This window comes from Typopeltis vanoorti, chromosome 12, assembly GCF_054136105.1.
Source record: "Typopeltis vanoorti isolate ZY-2024b chromosome 12, IOZ_Tvanoo_1.0, whole genome shotgun sequence".
NCBI classification, from domain to species: Eukaryota; Metazoa; Arthropoda; class Arachnida; order Uropygi; family Thelyphonidae; genus Typopeltis; species Typopeltis vanoorti.
In genome coordinates this window covers 36,049,089-36,072,739 of record NC_143560.1, presented here as the reverse complement: position 1 = coordinate 36,072,739, position 23,651 = coordinate 36,049,089, and the positions used below count along the sequence as shown (strand labels likewise).

General features: G+C 35.6%; 1 protein-coding gene across 8 annotated transcripts in view; it reads right to left on the bottom strand.

Annotated features, from left to right (window-relative positions):
- LOC150100692 (AN1-type zinc finger protein 2A) overlaps positions 1-23,651 on the bottom strand; it is a 316,183-nt gene that overhangs the window by 995 nt on the left and 291,537 nt on the right. For all 8 annotated transcript variants that reach the window (XM_090401817.1, XM_090401818.1, XM_090401819.1 and 5 more), the window contains 3 exons: positions 23,156-23,200; positions 12,362-12,477; positions 4,547-4,664 (listed from right to left, as the gene is read on the bottom strand). In XM_090401817.1, coding sequence (XP_090257943.1) covers positions 4,547-4,664; positions 12,362-12,477; positions 23,156-23,200 — 279 coding nt within the window. The remainder of the gene's footprint in view (positions 1-4,546; positions 4,665-12,361; positions 12,478-23,155; positions 23,201-23,651) is intronic.

Here is a 23,651-nt window from a genome sequence, read left to right as displayed (position 1 = left end):
TTTCAACATTAATCAAAAATATCTATAAAAATCTTCCATATCCACTATGCAGGCACATTGTTTCCCATTTGGGTTCCACTGAAATTCAACTTGATTATCTATGGAACTTATTTTTATTTACCAAAGCAAAACTACTGATTTCCTCAACCACTCATCTTACTGCAAGCATAAAAATTCTCGGCATTCTTTTTCTGTGATGAACTATCAACACTCTATACACAATTTATCACATAGAGTGTTGATAGTTGCATTTATTTTTGAGAGCACCATACAAGTAGCACTAGTCTGTTTACACAATAGTGCTAAACTCCACTGGGCTTTGGCCAACTGAAACTTGCTTTTAATTTTGACACAGTTTGGTATATCTCGGCACCTCTTTAAGAATGCTAACCTGTGTAGATGCCGTGCCAATTTTAACTTCCACTTATCGAATTGCCATGCTTACTATATACAGACAGGAAGAACTGCAGACATCTTCCTTGGAGAACATTAAAAATAAATTTGGCACTATCAATTATGGCAAGTTGAGTCTAGAAGACCATGCCTTGGATACTACTTTGCACAGGATCAAATGGAAGAAAACAAAAGTGCTACACAGAAATCATAAGTCAGAGAGATTGTTTTTGGAATCAGCAGCAGCTTTAAAAGCTACTCCAAACCTCAACAATTATGGCTGTATCAATTAACCAAAAATCTGGGAGAATACCAGAGGGAGTCTAAATTCTTTATATTTTTCTATGATCTGTCTAAGACAAAGGATCCAATCTTTGGTTCCCTTACTTTTCCTAAAACCTGCTTGTTCCTTGGGCATCTCTGCCTCAACTTTGGTCTTAATCCTATTTAGAATGATCAATAAATTCTTGCTTGCACGAGAGATTAAACTAATAGTTCTTGCAATCATTCATATCTCCCTTTTTATGTAGTGGTATAAAAAAAATAAAAAAATAAAAAAAAACTGACTCTACCAGTCTTTATGCCATGATCCTGTTTCCCATATCCTTGTAATCATCTATGAAACACTCTTATCCCTCCATCCCCTGTAGCCTTAATTAACTCTGCTATGATACCATCTGCACCTGCAGCTTTATTGCTGTTAAGCAATAAGGCCTCAGATTTTCTCCTGAAAATTTTCTTTATCCACTCTATTGTGCAGTTTTCACAGTATTCTTTCCATCTGTTTTTGATTTCCAATTCTTCTGTTAGTAGTGCTTCATTCCTGTCTTTGATGACATTCAATTTGGGCTTAAACTTGTGCTTTGGGTCAGGAACTAAATGAAACATCCTTTAATAATTATGCCTTCTCATCTGGAACTCTATCTTCACATTTATTAGTATAAAACTTTTCTTTGTCTTGCTTGATGGCTCTTCTGACTTCTCTATGTAATCTCTTATATTTTCTTCAATCCCTGTGTCTCTTTGTTTTTCCAACTGCCTTCTTTCAATTAGTTCTCATATTGAATCTGATATCCATGGATCTCTTTGTCTTCTTATTGGATTGATACACTTCTTGGCTGTATCCTGTATTATCACCTTATTTCCTTCCAAAAGCATTTCTGGTGGGTTCTCCTCACTAGTCTCCAAAAAATCATCCAACCGAGTTGATGCTTCTTCCATGAACTCACTAGGAATTACTCTAACATCCAGTCTAGTGGGATGTGCCTGAATTGGAAGTTTTCAGTCTTAGTCTTACTTTGGCTCTTCTAGCTGATGGTCTGTATCACAGTCTGCTCCTAAGCAAGTATGCACATCTTTCACCATTGGAGAGCCAGGATGTAATCAATCTGTCGTCTTGACCTATCAATGTTAGATGTCCACGTAGGGTGTTTCTGGAAGCAGGTACTGGTAATGATTAGTTAGCTTGGCCAAATTCCAACAGTCTTTCACCATGGGTGTTACATTAACCCAGACCAAACATTCCACACTCAGCACTCACTCTTACTCTTTCCCACTTTTGCATTAAAGTTCCCTATGATGAAAATTATATCCTTTCTCGGCAGTCCAATACAATCTAGGTTTTTGTAGAACTCCTCACTCTTTTCATCAGGCCTATCTGTATGGGGCATATAAACTACAATGATTCGCACATTGGTAGGATGAGCCTTAAGTCTAATACAAAGTATCCTGTCATTAACGGAGTTATAACCAAGAAGAGTTCTTGCCTGAACTGTCTTCGGTATCATAGCTGCTCCATGATGTTTTGAGTTGCTTCCTGAGTAAACAAATAGCTTACCATCCTGTCTTTTGAAGTGAGTTTCTTCATTCCATCTAGTCTGTAATTCCCAGGATGTCAATTTTATACCTCTCCATCTCTTTACAGACATTATCAAGAGTACCCATCTGTAGGCTCCAAACATTCCATGTGCCTATGTAAAATTCTCCTCTAAGATTAATTCTACACCTTCTGTATTCCTCATTCACAATATCACTGACTTTTGTTGGAGACTGTAATATACTTCTTGAACAGGACCTTCTGCATAAGCCCCGAACATGGCTCTGATTATTCTGTGCAACAACCAATGCAGCATGAGATGTGTTATAAGGCACAACTATATTAGCATTTTGGAGTGAAGTCACTGCAAAAAGAAGAAAGTGGTAGGGTTGCAGAGGCCCTTTCCACACATCTGGGAAGTTTTGTTCCCCAATTCATCCCACATTGGCCAGGTGGGTTGGGACTTCCACCTACTAGGTGAGGCAGACTCTCACTGCATAAGACAAGATGAAATAGCAAAATAGAAAAGATTCACCCTAGCTCTCAAATACTCTAATACAGCAATTTTCAACCTTTTTTATTTTATGGCACACTAAAACTAATAACTAAAATTCTACGGCACATTCAATTATTAAGAAATATATCAGGCCAGCATAACTTGCTTCTTGCACTTTTTCCAGATACTGTCACAAATTCGTCGCTTTTTTTTGCTGGCGAGTTTTATCGAGTACAAGTCTTTTGAAATATTCCACTGGTTTCTCACACCAGTGGGAGTGTTTTGACTACACGTCTCTTCATTTTGCTACGAACCATTGCTTGATTTACCAGTTGTTCACCACATACAGCACCCATGAGACTATCTCCATTGTGCAGACAATGGCTTTAGATGTACTAGCATCACTTACTACTTCACTGTCATCTAATTTTTAATTAGAAACTTGTCCATGCTGAATGGATCCTTATAAAAAAAATAAAAAAATCAACGTAAAAAAAAAAAAAAACTCTTACCAGTTAAAAGAAAATACACGTATCACTTGAAATCACTGGTCTCGTAATATTTTAAAGGTGCAGCACTCAGTTTTCACTAAAATTCAACACTGTTGAAACACAACAAAACAGATCTTACAGAATTGAAACTGATTCAGCTGTGTCAGTGAGAAAAATGCTCAAAGATTTCAGTTGTTCACTGATTAAACCCGTCTCATCTTTATCTTTATACAGTGCCAATGCTACAGTTTAAGAGCAGTGTATGCTATAATTGTCACACAACTGGAGGAACCCATAAACACATACGATAATGTGTATCTATAATAACAGGTATAAAAATTATATTATACCAATATAATCATAAATTTTATTCACTCTTAACAATTGCATTTGATGCAATATAAACATTATGACTCCTCATATACTTTGTACAAAAAAATTTCTTTTACATCAATTTTTATTCCTTTATATCAGAATCTTGCAGCACACTGGTTGAAAACCACTGCTCTTATAGCATTATAAGAAAAAAAAGGAAGAAGAAAGGGGACCAGTCTACATATAATATAACAGATGTATATTACATGAAATAAGGCATGGCCCAGTGTCAAGTGCCTCAGGTTTGTTTGCCATGCCTGTATTCACTAAAGTGAGCCCTTGAGGTAAACTACAGATTTCAATATGTAATTATTAATGCATAGTAATGTAATAGAGTATAAGAACTAGGAAGGGGGAGGGGATTAAATTTGAATGTTTGTCCTTCTTAATTTTATTAAGAAGGATTGAACATGACTTTTTTCTTTTCTCCATAAATCTCCCAATAAAGCATCATCTATTTCTCTTCAGACTTAAATGCTGCAAAACACTAGGGTCAATCTCTAATCATGCTGCTTACTCCTGAAATTTCACATTCTCCCTCGTACAATTGCTTTTTCTTTTGGAACGTTTCAAGATGGCACCTGAAAGATTTTATTTATTTATTTATTTTTTTTTTTTATTACTGTTGAATTTAAAGAGGCAAATTCTTTCACATGTTCACGCAGCATTCCTCAATTGTTTTGCACCATCAGCAGAATCAACAGTTTAACAGCCACAGGATCACATCCTGTGGCTGTTAAACTGTCTACCTTTGTATTTCTTTATTATATAAATATTATATTATATAATATAATATTATAAAGACATATGAAGATAGATCCGCCACCACTTGCATCCTTTACAGGTAAATGTTCTGAAGAACGAAATCCTTTTTGTTCTTCAGAACATATACTTGGAGGGTTGAAAATAGAGCATACAAAATTGAATACAATGAGATATCCCACATTTGTGTGACCAATATTAGATGTCACTTACCCATTTATTACGAAATGTTGAGGATGGACCAGAAGAGAGATTTCTCGAAGGAGGTGAAGAACCAGTCGTTTTAACAGGCTTCGTATGATTTACTTGAGCTCTTGCTAATGCTGCAGCCCTACAAGTCAGATTAAAAAATATATATAATTGCTGGCATCATTAATAAATATAACACTTAGAAACAAAAACATTACAATTTCAAAAACACCAACAAATTTTTCATCTTAACATTATCATGAAATTACTCATAATACTCCAAAAACAGTTATGAAATTACAGAACTCATTGGGTTTAATGGAATAAATACAGCATGTATACATAACTAAAGATATGACACAATATCTTTAGTTATGTATAGTGACACAATCATATTTCATCTCAGTCACTGGATTCGTGAAACTGATGAATCCAGGACTTTGAAGATGTTAGTGAACAAGCAGTTGAAGTTTAGACGACATATTACAAGAGTGGCTAAAATAGCTCATTGGTTTACTTGATTACTGAAGAACACGCCTGAAAAGTTGAGAAAAATAGGCTTATTATATACCTCTTTATAGGGTCTTGGTAAGACCCATCTTGATGACTGTGCACAGATCTGGTCACCTGAGTTTCTTGGAGATGAGGTGGAGAGGGTTCAGAAACGAATGACCAAGATGTTGACAGGTATGTATATACACATATAATGCACCTTACAAAGATAGGCTGAAAATTTGTGGCTTACAGGAACTAGTTAACAGGCAGAAAGGGATCGTATGATTGAGACATATATAGATTACTGAAGGGGTTTTACAAGATTAATACAAAGAAAGTTTTTCCCAAACAGGTCAAGTGGGAGTTTTAGATGGCCACTAATTTAGAATTAGTGGCCATCCTCGGAAACTAAGCAAGAATGTAGTTAGCAGGGAAGTCAGGACTAGATTTTTTGCATGGCGAGGGTGAATGAATGAAATAGGTTGCAAGAGTCTGTTGTCAGTGCCTTGACTGTGAATGAATTCAAAGTGAAGCATGACAGATATTTCACAAATATTGAATAATGCTTAGCATAATGTTTAGGGCCTCTACTGATGAGTGACTCCATGGAGTTGCAGTAATAATAATAATAATAAAATTAGAATTTCTGGTTGAATATCATTTATTCCAGCTGCCTTTCCACATCTGCAGTTTTTGATGGGCTCTTTCTTCCTCAATTATTAATAAGCACTCGCTGATTATATTCAGCATTATTATGGGATTCACCTCCAGGGAGTCCAAAGACTCATCGAGGGAGGGCATCTACTTTATAACTCTGTCTCCACCCAATTCTTCAACTGTAATCATCATCTACACCAGGGTTTTTTCTCAAACGTTTTCTACAATGGAACACTTCACAAATCCTAAAATTAACAGAACACCTTAGTTAGAGTAGAGTATCACCGGTTTCATATTTAATGTAAAGCTAAGCGCAGCAGGTTGTATTGCATTGACTTTGCTTGTGACTGCACATTTCCTAGAATAGATACCTCCGTACTTCACTTGTGCTCGGAGGTGTCGACAACTGCAGGCAGCTGAGTTAAGGCCAGCGCAAACTGGCCTCAATAGCACAATCCACACACAAAGTGAGGAGCACCTGATTTTCAAACAAGTTTGAACTTGTCGCAGCATTTAAAACCATTCCAGGCTCATATTAATTTTGATAAGTTTTCACTGAACACTGGTGTTCCACAGAACATAGTTTGGGAAATGCTGATCTACACCAATGCCATCTACCACCACCACTCGTATTTCCACAGACAATCACAAACATCCATGCCCATGGCATGGATGTTTGTGATTGTCTGTGGAAATACGAGTGGTGGTCGGCAGTAGATGGCGTTGGTGGATTGAGTGGTGGAGACACAGCTGTAGAGAAGGTTCCCTCCTTCGATGAGTCCTTGGACTCCATGGAGGTGTCAAATAATAATAATTTCTAAGCTCACCGAATGGAACTTCCACAGAATATTTTGCTATAACCTCCCTGATATTTTCTATATTCTTACCAGTCTTCCCATGACTTGTTTAGCCTGGTTTTACAGACTGCTTTGTCTTTTTACATTTTTCTCTATATTCTCTTAGAGTAAAAATTTACTTGCCCGGCTTTAACTCCTGAGGCTACCATCAGGTTCTTATTTTTCTATCTTTGCAGACAATCTAATCTCTGGCTACATCAACAATTTCTTCAGAATCTTGAAGGTTTGATTCTTGTTTTTACAATGTAAAGCTCACCTCCAAAAGCTATAGGACTTCAATTCTTTTTAAAACTTGCTTACATAATTGTCTTTTCAATACAACATTAATTTTTATCTGAAAATAAAGTGATGATTGTTTCCTATTTCAAATGTCCTATATATTGTACCCCAAACCAGCACAAAAATATCACTAGCAATAATAACAGTTAAGAAATGTTTTTTCTTGTCTTCTCTTTATTTTAATTCATACACATATTTGTGTTGGAACTTTATGTAAGTGATGATCAGTTCATGTACTGAACAGAAACCCAGCAGGTGAGTCTCCTAGATAAGTATGTCACTCCATGGGGTCTTAGGATGATGATAATAATAATAGATACCATTACCATTAGCTTTGCTCTTTTTCTCCATATTTTGCCAAGACTGGTACGTGTGGTATTCACTTCTCACTTTTATTTCCTTAAAAAAATCAACATTTTCTTTATGTCAGCCACCTTTTTTTTTTCGCTGACTCAAAAAATTTCACCTGGAACCTTAAACATACTTTTCCAGTTGGAGGAAATACCAATGAGATCCACTAAATTACCTTCAATACAATAGTGAAACACTACAACTGTGCTTATAGCTGAAGGGAAAACTGCTATGTTTGGCCTACAAAGTAAGGGCTCTGGCTTCTCTGCCTCCCCCCCCCTCCTCTCTCTCTCCATGCAGTGAGCCTGATTACCTTTCAAGGGTATGCCAGAAAAACTTAAGAGATCCGGAACCTTTACACTTCTAGAGTGCATTAGTAGTATCTGGCCAGCTGCAAGACAGCACATGGGCCTGAACCTATCAGTAACAAGTCAGGAGGCTTCCTGGTCAGTTAGAACATAAATTCTCTGCAAGGCCATGCCTGGAGAAGAAATCTGAGAAATGATATGTGGGAGGCACTGTTGAGGCCATGCTATGGCAGGGAGATTGGTTGCTCTTTGTATGGGTGTCATGTTCAAAAGCATCTAATAATGAGCAAAAAAAATGTATAGTGATACTGCAATCAAAACAAATCTTCCTTGAAAACTGATTACATCAAACAAACTCAAACCAAGCTCAATATTCAATATATACCAAAATCCCCACCTAAAAAAAAAAAATCACATCCACTTTACATGCATCAATTCTAACATAAATGATGTTCACCATCACCTGCACACATCCAAGACCAGCTACCTGCTACTGAAAGAAATAAAAATTGCAGCTACATCAACAGTCCACTTTTAATTCCTAAATTACATATTGATTACACATTGTCATAATGGTGGCACCTGTACCTTTGTGTGATCCAATATTGCCTGTGAGAGAATGCTTAATTTAGAATCCCCTGCTGCTATCCTCCTCTGCTCAAGGTTTCTTTTTTCCATTCATTTCACCTTCCCATCCATGAAGCTGCTCAAACTTTCTGCAATCAGGTTATCCAAATAGCGAAGTCATCTTCCTAGATGACCTTAATGTCTACCACTTGAACTAGCTCCACTTTTCCAACATCGTGAATCAAGCTGAGTATGTACAAGTTTTTGCTATAAGCAATGACTTAATGCAAATTGTTCATCTACCTATCTGAATTCCTCATAATCCTCTCCAGTCCCTCCTTTTTTTTTTATTTTAACCAGTTGTCCTTCCAGATATACCACAGAGGTCATCTTCATTTTTAACAACTCAGATTACAATTGTGCAAGTTTCAGCTCACAGAAACCCACTCTCCAACCCCACCCATCCTCATGTTCTTTGGTCTGACTACTGCTTCTGCTCATCTGATCCAGAAACCTGCCAATAAGCCATAGAAATTATTCCCGCTGGCATCTCCCAATTCTACTCAGTCCACTTTTCAAGCCCCTGGTTCAACAGTAGATGTGTGGAAGCCGCTGAAGAAAAAAACTCAGCTTAACACAAGTGACTTGCCACAAGAATCCCAGCTTCATATTCAGCCTATGCCAAAGCATATAATAAATGTAAAACAACTAACAGCAAATTCAACAGCAGAAACTTGCCTCCTGTCCAAATGAAAGCCATGCCTTCTGTTCCCTTGCCAAGACCAGACAACTTTTGCTCACATGTACATCCAAGCCTCTCTTTTGGAAGGGTTGAATAATGTGAGCTCAGTTAAAAATATTCTTAATAGATGTATAACTCAAAGCTTTCTGCTTCTAAAGGTTAAGGAACTACTAGCCCAAAAGCATGAGGGAGCTTCTCAAGAGTGTAACAAATTCTGTGATCTAAAATAAAATGTCTGTAGTTCTTGTAGAGAATATTTGGACAAGTGAATGAAATCCCTGGAAGATTACTGTTGTTTTTCTTTAACATTCAATGAGGTACCAAATTGGAATAATGCCAAATCAGCTGTTCAATATTTGATAAGGAAGCGTTATGAAAATTGCATCCTTACTATCGCAGGTCCAGTGGACAAAGGAGGGCACACTAGTTGATGTTGAATCAGTCAAAGGGATTTTATTAATTCAACAGAATTTCAAAGAAATATCTTTAAAGGCACCTGTGGCATTACATGATAACCACAGTAATGCACTTTAATGAAAGTACAGGTAATCCATTATAAGCATGTTTGTTATCTGCATTTTCACATATATATGTGGCTTTATTTCGATATATGACAACTACTGCTGTTTCATATCCAAATATGGAAATTTGTTTCGTACCTCCTCCAGTTGTGCTGAGTGTCCATTTTGTGTCTCTATTGCTTTATTGGTCATTGTCTTTATTTGTAAATAATTTCTGCACCCTGAGCAATGATGATCTTCTGGCTATGGAAAAGCATATTGGTAAGGAATCTTAGTCAAGTTCTGTGCAGGCTGAGCCTGAGAAAACTCTCACAATGAAGGTCATGACTCTGACAATGTCAAAGAACATGACTGCTATGTGAGGAGTTCTAAAGTGAAAGGGAGACTGAAAATATCCTTAAATGCTATAAGGATATCTATAATCAGAAGATGAAAACTGCAAGTCAGGTTTCTATTGAGAAATTCCTGAAAAAGCAGTCAACCTGTTATGAGCCTTCAACTTTACCATGCCAGTGACTTTAATGTGGTTATAATGTATTAATCTTGTAAATAAAGAACTACTTTAAAAGTTAATGTTTTATATGTAATAAATATTTTGTCCTGTACACCTACCTCTTGAGGGTATGTCAGGAATTTGATGATGATAAATATTTTGTTTACTACTCTCATCCCTTAATTCAACCCTGTATAAAAAAACATTTATGATTAAATTAATCCTGAAAGATCAGAATCTCACTCTCTTGGGAGTGCAACCACTATTACCCAATGTTATAAGACCATTTTATGCATTTTGGATATATGTGGTGATTCTTGAGAATGCAACCATGCATATAGAGAGAGCTGTACAAATATTTCACACTTGAAATAACAGCACATCATCAGTGTGTGGAAACAACAAGCAAGTCAAAGAACAAGATTACAAGGTACATACAACAATCGGTTTTCCAATTAAAAACAGTTGCCACATGCTGCTAGAAATTAATATTAATAAACAATATTAAAACTATAGAAATTAATATTAATAAACAATATTAAAACTATTTTTGATGTTTACATAAACTGAAAACCTTCCGACCTTTTGGGAGAGAGAGGATCATTGTGATTCAGGTTAGGTCAATGTAAAAGGGCTTCTGGTAGAAGACTTATATGTTGGCTATTCATAACTATTATTTTCCAGGAAATTACAATGCATACTGAATGTTAATTACAATAACTTTAATACTTCCAATATTTCAGCTAAATCAAATTGCCATCATCAGGGATCACAGAACAATGATATGTGCATGCAGGAACTAACACTGGGTATATGAGGATGAAGAAAGGAAACAGACATTGGGACCTCACGTCCTAAATGGCACCTCTAGTGGGGGATAAATTGGGTGATCTTGGCTGCTGAGCTGAAGATCTGAGGATGAGTGCTTCCCAAATCTGGGACAATTTAATGCACCCAAATTTGTTGAGGTCTGGAAAGTTTCTTAGTAGCCTTCCAGGAAATGCTGAAAGAAGGCTACTCTGCTCCACTAAATAAGAAGTGGATGTCCAAAGCATAGTCAGCAAGTCCAGAATGGCTATAATTGTGGACCAAATGTGGTCCATGTGTTCAAAAATACTGATATTGGCTGCACTGCCTCTTTGGCAGAGCTGATAAGGGATGCCAATTTTTTATGTGGTCCACCAAAGATCAGCCACATCCCCTAATTTTTCTTTAGGATTTTTATTAATTTTTCAGATATTATCCCAGATATATGGAATGGTGATAGATTTTGTGTAGTCTCTGTTCTGAAGTGGAGAATTACAAAAAGGGAGTCTTAATATTTTTTGGATTTTGTGGAGGTTGTAACCATTGGCTAAGAAAGTGTTGAGAATGTGATCAAATTCAGTAGTTAGGGCACAGTTATCAGAACTGATCAATTTTGTCCTGTTATATATGGATTTTATAATCCCATATTGTTGGGAGTGTGTGCGTGTGGAGGGGGAATGAGTGACTGTTGGCGAATGTGCCAACCAAGTATGTGCAGGTTTTCTGTAAAACAGAATGTTTTAATAACAATAATATTATTATTTAAATTAAGGGGATATTAAATCTCACATTGTTTTAAAACCGAATAAGAAACTCAAAGACCGGAATCAAAGAGTTTCATGCCGAATATAGCAACTATAAAAGTATCGGCGACTACTAGCGTAAGCTAAAGCAGGTAGTACAAACTAGGGCAACTCGTAGCAAAGGTGGGTAAAGCTCTGATCACTATTCTTAGTATTTCAGAGATATATGATGTTATACATTATGGTGGGAGGTCACTACCCAAATGAAGCCTATTGGCTCTTTATTTTAAATAATTTATGGGTGCACCTTTTTGACAACTCGTGTAGCAGAGTATATAAGTTCTTTTCGCTATAACCTTAGTATTATACTTGGTCTAGCTACTCACCAATGAGATCTCAATAAAGATCGAAACCAGTCTGGGTAGTGACCTCCCACCATAATGTATAACATCATATATCTCCTATGAGATGTGTTTTACATTATGGGAAATACTAAGAATAGTGATCAGAGCTTTACCCACCTTTGCTACGAGTTGCACTACGTACTTTAGCTTATGCTAGTAGTCGCCGATACTTTTATAGTTACTATATTCGGCATGAAACTCTTTGATTCCGATCTTTGAGTTTCTTATTCGGTTTTAAAGCAATGTGGGATTTAATATCCCCTTAATTTAAATAATGCTTACATCGCCGAAATGAAGCCTATTGGCTCTTTATTTTAAATAATATTATTATTATTTAACACTCCAGGGAGTCCAAAGACTCATCAAGGGAGAGTGTGCCAACAGGGTCAAATGATTGAACTCCTTCCAACTACTAACTGCGCTCAAACTTGCTTAACTTTTTGCATAAGCCATTAGTAGCAGAGGATCTACCAATTGACCAACTTTACTGGCATATATGTAATCACTAGAAATATAATGTTAATTTTCACCAACCAAATAGGAGTTGCCTACATAATTAGCTGACTGAGTGGTTGCATGCACATATACTTAAAAGTTAAAATTAATGCACCATACCCAGCTGCCGATATAGTTTTTTTAGAGATCTGAAAGTGTTGACAATCATGATCTTGTGGATGACGATGTTTCAGGCAAAAATTCAATCTGCATTGATCACAAGTTAGTGGAACCACCTATAACAAAATATGAATTTGTTGTAATTATTTTCTTCAACATTGAAAACAAAGAATCTCATTTTATGACTTGATATCTGAAATACTTAAATATACAATTTATTTCACCATTAAATTACACTGAACTTAATACAGGTAAATTACTTGCCTTGAAAATCTTTATTTACTTTTACAATAAATTGTTAATAAATTGGTATTTTATAGCAAAGCAGGCATTGATGATCCCTCTCTTACAAACTCTTCAGCCACTGTGTCACAGATGGTCAAGTTTAGGCATCATGTCTCTTCTACAGATATTTTCATGAATGCTGTTCAGCAGAAATAGCATTCGTCTTATCCCCATTTCTGCTAAAACTATAGTAACAGTTGCCGAACATCATTTTGCTGTTGAAGTGGGGATCAATCAAACTTACTACTTCCATTCATCTGTCCTTCCAACAACCTTTACCATGAAATATTTTTCAAGGACTACAACTTCCAGATCTTCAAGAGTATCAACAACAGATTACTTTCCTCTTGATCTCAGCCTACACACAGCATTTATTTGCTATAGGCTTCATAGCCTCTTGAATGTATGAATGATATAAAAAAAAATTCAAATGCACAGACTTTGGGGGTGAGTGGAGAGATGATTTTCATAAGTGAAATGTTGATCAGGGCATAAATGGTAAATAATTTGCTAAATTTTGTTTCTTCCTGGCAGTTAAAAGCTGTTATTGAGCTGGGTTGTTCAGTTACTATAATGAGACATATACTTGTGTAATATACCTCATTTATCATCATTCCAATAAATTGGAATGAATTGTCCGTGAACCCTGTAAAACAAACTATCTTGTTTGTTTTACAGGGTTCACGGACAATTCATCGACAGGAAAATTTATCACGGGGAAAATTCACCACAGAAAAAATTCATTGAAAGTGTTATTCGCTAGAAAACTGAAGTCATTTTGGTTTAACACGTGTTATGTAGAGGTGTGTGATATTTGATAGTAAATTGTATCTGAGAGATACTGAGAACTCTGATGTCAGTATACTATTGGTTTAGTTGTTTTTTTTTTTATTTGTTTTTTTTTTCAATAATTTCTAGATTGTAACTGAAAATAAACAAACCATCATGTATTATATTTGTAGTGTTTTTATTTTAAGTTTTATCACATTTCAGCACACACTAGTAATGAATGTATCTCTTGGATACAAGCAACCTAAGCTGCAATTTTTTCGAACGCGACCTCCGCAGGGTTAACCTCCCAACCGGCCAGGAAGTATATATGTCCAGCAATTCCTGGATATGAGTCAGACCACCTGTTGAAAAAAAAATGGAAACAAAGTGCATTTGACTGTAATATCCATTAGAAGGTGCAGTAACCTTCACACTGATGAAAACACTTAACCAGAATACCTTGCATACGTAGCTACATTCAGTTACATGTTGCCAGAAACGCAGGGCTTGCTGTTTGCTCGGTAACTGGAATCTAAATTATATATTACCTACAAGTGACATTTATTTTTGCTACTTGTTTTATCATATAATTATAGTTTTTAATGCTAGTGCAAATAAGAGATCATTTCATATTTCTTCACTGAAGATTGTATCACTCTGGAGAACAATGCCACTAGCTTTTTTTTTTTTTTGTTAATTATCTTAATCACCAATACATTTTATTCTCCCAAAAAACCCGAATCTTAAAATAAATACAGCCTCCATGTGTTACAAACTGCTTTCTTTATTTTTTTATTCATAATCTTAGTTAGAAAATTAGTTCACAGATTGCATGAAGGTTCGCTCTTTTATGATATTCCCTTATAGATAATCATACGTAAATCTTGAATCATATCACATATAATGTATAATATTTATAACGTAATCTGTAGTACTTTGACCTTCAACTTCCTTGGCTTCCTGGAATTGCTCATTACATATGGAAATGAATGGTTATTATGAAGTAAACTGTTATGTACATATTTTCTGCTAATTTTGATATTATGCATTTATCATTCGAAACATATATAGGTGCATGCATCAAAATGAAATTTTATTTCCAAAATTTCATCATCAAATTCCTGCCATGTACCCTCAAGGGGTGTATAGGATATGATAGTACAACATGAAAGATTTACATCATTACTAAATTCCTATCTACAATTTTCCTCCAAATTAGTCTGTTACTTCTCAAGACTCCAACATTATCAGATCTTATATTTCTATCGTCTAACGCACTTTGTACCGTATCACTCCACCTATATCTTGGTCTTCCTCTCGGTTGTTTTCCTGCCAACCTGGAAGAGAACACTTGTTTTACTAATCTTTCCTCACCCATTCTGTTTAAGTGACCATACCACCTGAGATTAGCTCTGCTAACGCATTCCTGGATGCTGACAATATCAAGTTCTTTCCTAATATCCTCATTTTTAATATGATGTTGCACACTAAATTAGCTGTATACTGTAATACAGTATACAGCTAATTTAGTGTTCCGACTAATTTCTCTCTTATTCCATATGAATTTATTCAATTGACTTCCTACCAGCTTTGTTGATTCTGTTGTCTATTTCCATATTTAATTTACCATCTTCACTAAAAATCGTGCTAAGTAGTTGAAATGTTTTTCTTGTTCCACAGGTTCTCTATTCACAACGCAGTTGACATTTTCAACGATTCTGCCTATTTTTATTGTCTTTTTATTGCTGACCTTCATACCATATCTATTACAACAGTAATTTAATTTACTCAGGGAATCTTGCAGACTTGTAGCGGATTGATTTAGAAGTATAACATCGTCTGACATTAACATCTCCAATTTTGATATCATGTTTAATACCACTTTCCATCATAATGTGATCCATACAGATAATGAATAACAGAGGGGATAATGTACATCCTTGTCTCACACCAGATTTAACATTAAACCTTCTTCCTGTACTTCCTTCAGTTCTAACTGCTGACTTACAACTCAAATAAAGACTAAGTATTGCTTGATATGATGCCCCATTGACACCATACAACTGTAGCAAATTGAATAGCTCCTCTCTTGGCACCTTGTCATATGCCTTTTCCAGATCGACAAAACTTAAATAATGATCTTTGTTATATTCCCATGCCTTCTCGACTATTTGTCGTAAAATGAAGATCTGATCCCGACAGCCTCTATTTGGCCTTAATCCAGGCTTGTTCTTCACCAAGCTTTTCTTCCACAATTCTTCTCAACCGTTTCTCAAGTATACTGGCATAAATCTTACCAAGAACACTCAGTAGGGATATACTCTGTAATTCTCACATTCAGTTTTCTTTCCCTTTTTATATATGGGTACTATGAGAGCTCTACTCCAATCATCAGGAATTTTCCCCTCTATCTAGGCCTTCTGAACTATGCAGTGCAGCAACTGTAAGACTTTTATACCACCGAACTTCAACCTTTTCTGGTCGAATATCATCTACTCCTGCTGCTTTTCCACATTTCAAGCCTTTGATGGCTTTTTCTACTTCAAGTATGGATATGTATTCCTGATTGTATGCCTGTTGAGTGTTTTTTTACCACTGTGCTATCACTACTTGTTTCATTTAGCAACTTTTCAAAGTAATTACTCCATTACTTCAAGGATATCTTTTTCTCCTGTTTTCTTGTCACCTTTATCATCTCCAACTCCTTTTACAGCACTCTTTCCTCCATTTTCTAAGCTTCTTCAACAACCTCCAGAATATTTTGCCACCTTCTCGATATTTATTTTCTATGTTCTTGCCAAAGTCCTCCCATGACTTTTGTTTAGCTGGTTTTACAAAGTGTTTCGCTTTCTTACGTTTGTCTCTGTATTCTCTAAGAGCACAAGCTGACTTATTTGACAGGAACTTTTTATATGCTTTCTTCTTTTCCTTCACTGCCTCTTTAACTTCCTGTGTCCACCGTGGAGTTCTAATTTTTCTATTCTTGCAGACAACTTCACCACATGCTGCTCTAGCTGAATCGATCAGAGTTTTCTTCAAGGTTTGCCACTGAATCTCCAAGGTTTGGTTCCTATTTTCGAACTCTTTCATTTTTTCTTCAATTATGTTTGTGTATTTTAGTCTACAGTTCACATCTGAGAGCTGCTCAACTTTTATTCGCTTTAAAACTTTCTTATATGTTATTCTTTTCAATATGAAATTCAATTTTATCCCGCTCAAGACTAAATAGTGATCGCTTCCAATTTCAAATCCTCTGTACACTCTGGTGTCCTGCACCAGGGAGAAAACATCACTATCAACAATAACATAGTCAATGAGACTTTCTTATTCCTTGCCTCTTCTCTCCATGTGAATTTGTGCACATTTTTATGTTGGAACATGGTGTTAGTAATAGCCAGTCCATGTCCTGAGCAGAAATCCAACAGATATTTGCAATTATTATTAGCTTTGCTCTTTTCTCCAAATTTTCCCAAAATATTTTTGTATGTCTGACAATCATTTCCTACTCTGCTATTTAGATCCCCAACAAAGACCAACTTTTCCTTTTTCATTGTGTCAGTTGCTTTCTCTAAAGCATCAAACATTCCTCCACTTCTACCTTAGTAGAACTTTCTGTGGGACCATAGGCACAAATAAGTCTCATTGTCCAGTTCCCTATTCTCATATTTGCCCACATCACTCTATTTGAGACTGCCTGCCATTCAAGAAGATTAGCCTCGTATTTAGTGTTGAATACTATGGCTACTCCTTCTTTTCCTTGATTGTCATTGCCTGAATATAACATTTTGTATTTATTGCTCAAAAAGATCTCACCAGTTCTTGTCTTTTTTGTTTCAGTCACCCTTATAATGTCGATCTGGTACTTATCTAATTCCTCAGCTAGCTCTATTTCTTTGCCATTCAGGCTTCTTATGTTGATAGTATCGATCTTTAACTCTGGTGATGTTGAGTTTGGGTGCGTTTTCAGATTTCTTCCAAAATACAAAATGATGGTACAACATGACAAAATTTCCAAAATAGAATTAAAATTATATTTCGTCTTTGATGGCTCACTCCCCCTTCCAACTTTCACATGCACAAATACTGCTAGGTAACATGTGTGCACCTTCTTTTTATTTGAATTCATTATTTTTCCAAAGTAATTACACCAGATAACTTTTAATATTCCGATAATGAAATTAAATTGTGATTATTACAAATGAGCAAGTTTTGTATATTTTCTCATTTATATTATTTCCTGATAAATATAAATCATTAAATTATGTGATATTGGGGAAATTAATGTTTAAAAAACAGTGTCATCATACAAAAGCAATATCAGAATAAAATTTTTAAAAAATATTTTTGTTATAAGGGAAAAAATTTTTTTCTCATATATTCACGATGAATTCTTGTGCGATTAATTTTCCCCATGATTAAATTTCCAGCGATAGTCTCCGTGATGAATTGTCCCACGATGAGTTGTAGGCGATCAATTTTCCAGCAATGAACTGTCCACACACGGTTTTACAGCAACGATGTTTTGGCATCATTCCTATAAAATTCCAATTCCTGGAAGAAAAGCTTGCCATCTTCATCACAGACTTATCTAAAATTTATCACAAAAGAATCTGAACATTGATTTCTTTGCCATTACAAAACCACTCAATCTAGCAAGGCATCACTGTTATTGACAAATATGTGCAATATTAAATTACTGCACAGGTTTGTTTCAAGACAAAACCTGGTATCGACATTTAGATGCTGATTATTCCTGTTATGTTTAGAGGAAGAAACAAATAGAGTAATTATAATAAACTAGCTTTTTATTTAGTTATTATTAGTGAATATTTTGCCAAACTTGATGCTCTGACACACTGAACTAGCAGCCATATCCTTTCCACAAACAACCAGTATTTAAACAATTCTTTAGAATCTTCATAGCACCTTTATTAACTGTCACTCTCTCTCTAGTTTAGAATTATCAGCAAATAACTAGCTATTTGCCCTCAATTTTTTTTAAACATCTAACCTAGACATGAAGGACTACAAGATCTATAGTATATTAATGCTGCGTGCATCATGTGTGTGTGGGGGGGGGGGGGGGCAAGATGATAAGAAGAAAGGAAGAATCTGTTGACTTTTTTTTTTATTTTTTTTTTTATTGAAGGTTGTATTCTTTGGGGAAGGCAGAGTGGGAGACTGTTACAAGAACAGAAATAGACAGAATGAAACTTGAAACTTAACAGTGAAGTTAAGTTTCAAGCTGGATTGTAAATGGGATTTGGTTAGCAATAGCTCTTGTTCTTATGATTTTGGAGGAAAGTGGAGGAACAGTAATAGCTAATTCAGCAGAGCACTGTCCATGAAAGCATCTTTAAAATAGGCAAAGCAGAAACTGAATATTTATGAGAGACAGAGACTGAAAGTGGATCTGTGAAAGAGAGATCCTTAATTAACCAGATTTCATTCTTCTGAACAGCATTAAGCAATTTTAGAGAGGATTTCAATGTACCATCAAAATGTGTAAGTAATATTCCGTGGTTGGGCAGATTGGGGATCTGTATAGAGTTAGCAGCTGTAAAAGGTGTCTGGCTCAAGGGACAGTCCCTTGAGCTGAAAAGTACAGAGAATTTTTTTATTTAAGAAAAAAATTATTTTGTGGCTGGGATGTGTTTGTGGCAGGAAAGGATGGAGGTGGTGTAAGTCAGTCCAAGAAGGGAAATCTGATCTTGTATGATATCTGGATATTACTGAAAGTCAGTTAAAGGGACATGAGACCTTTCTTGCAAGCTCAGACAAGACTGAGCTTGGATGGCAATGAAGTCTACAAGGTATGATGGTTCTAACAACTGGGCACTACAAGGTTTGTCAAATGAAAAGGACAAATGGAGTGTCATTTTGGTGGAGAAATCCGAGAAGAGGAGACTATCTACCATGATTCACAGTGCATGACTAGCGAAAAAGCTGGTGATCCAGTTGCAGAGGATGGTAAGACAGACATTGTATTGGCAAAGAGCACTAAAAATTAAATGAAGAGAAAAAGATCCTCTTATTTGTGAGTACATCCAATAAGGATGTACTCACAAATAAGAGGATAGAAACATCATTAAGACAGTGGAAAATAGAAAAGGAAAATGGATAGGACATCTTGGAAAGAACAGTAATGTTATGAAAATGCTTTTTGAAGGAAAGATGATTGTTAAGAGATAGCATGGAGGATCAAGACAGAAGTTTCTGAAACTAATTATGAAATCAGAATACGCTACTACATACAAATAAAAAGTATAGGAATGAATGGAAGCATTCTTTTTCATGACTTTGAAGACAAGGAAAAGTTCCTACACACAGAGAGACTTCCTTGGATGAAAACTAATACTTTAATATCTAATATCAACAATGATATATGATGACATCTTGGTGGATCAATCATTTCAGGATCACTTAAATTAAATTTTTGTCAGCATATGACAAAAATATGACAATATTCATTCGAAGTAACCAGGGGATGATGATGACGTAATCGAACCCAAGGTCATTGGAGAGAGAAAGAGAGAGAGAGATAAATAGAGGGTTGCGATGGCAAGAAAGGGGAGTTCAGGCGGTGATTCAGTTTAGTTCCTGGCAGAGCAGCTCATAGAGTTTGAGTTCATCTGGTCCCGTTCCAGGGCCAGCGAGAAGTTTTGAGGTAACGTGGAGTTCCGACCTGAAGCTACAGGTTCCAGAAGTTAATGAGGTCCCGGAGTAGAGTAATGTGGGCAAATATGAGAATGGGGAACTGGACAATGAGAATTATTTGTGCCTATGGTCCCACAGAAGGTTCTACTAAGGTAGAAGTGGAGGAATTTTTTGAGGCTTTAGAAAAAGCAACTGAAACAATGAAAAATGAAAAGTTGGTCCTTGTTGGGGATCTAAATAGAGTAGGAAATGATTGTGAGACATACAAAAATATTTTAGGAAAATTTGGAGAAAAGAGCAAAGCTAATAATAATGGCAAATATCTGTTGGATTTCTGCTCAGGACATGGACTGGTTATTACTAACACCATGTTCCAACATAAAAATGTGCACAAATTCACATGGAGAGAAGAGGCTAGGAATAAGAAAAGTCTCATTGACTATGTTATTGTTATTGTTGATAGTGATGTTTTCTCCCTGGTGCAGGACACCAGAGTGTACAGAGGATTTGAAATTGGAAGTGATCACTATTTAGTCTTGAGCAGGGTAAAATTGAATTTCATATTGAAAAGAATAACATGTAAGAAAGTTTTAAAGCCAATAAAAGTTGAGCAGCTCTCAGATGTGAGCTGTAGACTAAAATACACAAATATTATTGAAGGAAAAATGAAAGAGTTTGAGAACAAGAATCAAACCCTGGAGATTCAGTGGCAAACTCTGAAGAAAACATCGATTGATTCTGCCAGAGAGGCATGTGGTGAGGTTGTTTGTAAGGATAAAAAAATCAGAACTCCCTCGTGGACACAGGAGGTTAAAGAGGCAGTGAAGGAAAAGAAGAAAGCATACCAAAAGTTCCTGTCAAATAAGTCAGCTTGTGCTCTTAGAGAATATAGAGACAAATGCAAGAATGCTAAACACTGTGTAAAACTAGCTAAACAAAAGTCATGGGAGGACTTTGGCAAGAATATAGAAAATAAATATCAAGAAGGTGGCAAAACATTCTGGAGGTTGTTGACGAAGCTTAAGAATGGAGGAAAGAGTGCTATAAAAGGAATTAGAGATGATAAAGGTGACATGAAAACGGGAGAAAAAGATATCCTTGAAGTATGGAGTAATTACTTTGAAAAACTGCTAAATGAAACAAGCAGTGATGACAGCACAGTGGTAAAAAACACTGACCAGGCATGCAGTCAGGAATACATATCCATACTTGAAGTAGAAAAAGCCATCAAAGGCTTGAAATGTGGAAAGGCAGCTGGAGTAGATGATATTCGACCAGAAATGCTGAAGTATGGTGGTATAAGAGTCTTACAGTGGCTGCACTGCATAGTTCAGAAAGCCTGGACAGATGGAAGAATTCCCGATGATTGGAGTAGAGCTCTCATAGTACCCATATATAAAAAGGGAAATAAAACTGCATGTGAGAATTACAGAGGTATTTCCCTACTGAGTGTTGCTGGCAAGATCTATGCAAGTATACTTGAGAAACGGTTGAGAAGAATTGTGGAAGAAAAGCTTGGTGAAGAACAAGCTGCATTCAGGCTAAACAGAGGCTGTCAGGATCAGATCTTCACTTTACGACAAATAGTCGAGAAGGCATGGAAATATAACAAAGATCTGTATTTAAGTTTTGTCGATTTGGAAAAGGCATATGACAAGGTGCCAAGAGAGAAGCTATTCAATACGCTGCAGTTATATGGTGTCAATGGGACATTATATCAAGCAATACTTAGTCTTTATTTGAGTTGTAAGTCAGCAGTTAGAATTGAAGGAAGTACAGGAAGATGGTTTAATGTTAAATCTGGTGTGAGACAAGGATGTACATTATCCCCTCTGTTATTCATTATCTATATGGATCACATTATGAAGGAAAGTGGTATTAAACATGATATCAAAATTGGAGATGTTAATGTCAGCTCTTTGCTTTATGCGGATGATGTTATACTTCTAAATAAATCCGCTACAAGTCTGCAAGATTCTCTGACTAAATTGAATAGCTCTTGTAATAGATATGGTATGAAGGTCAGCAATAAAAAGACAAAGACAATGAAAATAGGCAGAATCATTGAAAATGTCAACTGTGTTGTGAATGGAGAACCTGTGGAACAAGTAAAACATTTCAGCTATTTAGGCACGATTTTTACCGAAGATGGTAAATTAAATATAGAAATAGACAACAGAATCAGCAAAGCTGGTATGGTGGGAAGTCAATTGAATAAATTCATATGGAATAAGAGAGATATTAGTCGGAACACTAAATTAGCTGTATACAAGACAGTGTTCAAACCAGTTTTAACTTATGGATCTGAGAGCTGGGTCAGAAGTAAAACACTTGACCAAAGACTAGAGACTTCAGATATGAGAGTCCTGAGAAAGATTATAGGCATGAACAGATGACATCAATGGCAGTATCATATTAAAAACGAGGATATTAGGAAAGAACTTGACATTGTGAGCATCCAGGAATGCATTAGCAGAGCTAATCTCAGGTGGTATGGTCACTTAAACAGAATGGGCGAGGAAAGATTAGCAAAACAAGTTCTCTGCCAGGTTGGCAGGAAAACGACCGAGAGGAAGACCAAGATATAGGTGGATTGATACGGTACAAAGTGATTTAGACGATAGAAATATAAGATCTGATAATATTGGAGTGTTGACAAGTAACAGACTGATTTGGAGGAAAATTGTAGATAGGAAATTAATAATGATGTAATTTTTTTCATGTAGTACTATCATATCCTGTACACCCCTCGAGGGTACATGGCAGGAATTTGATGATGATGATGATGAATCCCAGCTGTTGTATCATCATGTGCTACATAAACCATATGGTACAGAAGTTATGGCATATTAACAACATGTAAGAACTGCTTTTGCATATGACTGCTTACATTGTACAGTCAACTCTCACTACAGCAAACACCATTACATCACTTATAAGAAACTATTGAAAAGTCCCATAGCTACAAAATTTCCACTACAGAAAACTATTCCTCTGCTCTCAATGTTTGCTATAGTGAGTTTGACTGTACTACTTTAAAATACCAAGAATCAGTATTAAAATATAGACATCTATACATACTTCTTTCTGCTTACAGCTTCTCACAGAACATTTATTAGTATAAATCTGAAATAAAAAAAAAAAACATTCAATATTTAGATGAAAGATAATTCTTAATCAAGTGGGCTGTAAAAACATTCATTCTAGTATTATTCCAAACGCAAATGATTCATTAGATGGATCATAAACTATCATATCATCATTATGCTAAAGGTATTAATGACTAGGCATATTAAATGCTTATTTCTTAATTTAAGGATTTTAGTAGTAAACTTCACTTGATAATTTTTTTAACACAGTTTATTATTTTTCAAAGAAATTACGAGTGTAGGGTACATTTTGTTACATGTTATTAAAATTATGATGATTAGGATAATGTAATACTATAATTAATGTTAAAATTAAGAGTGATCCTAATAAAAACAATTTACAGTTTTACATTAAAACAGTTAAACAGCTATTTTTGCATTTTGTCATTTACATTTTAATTTTATAATTTATTTTTATTCACAATTCA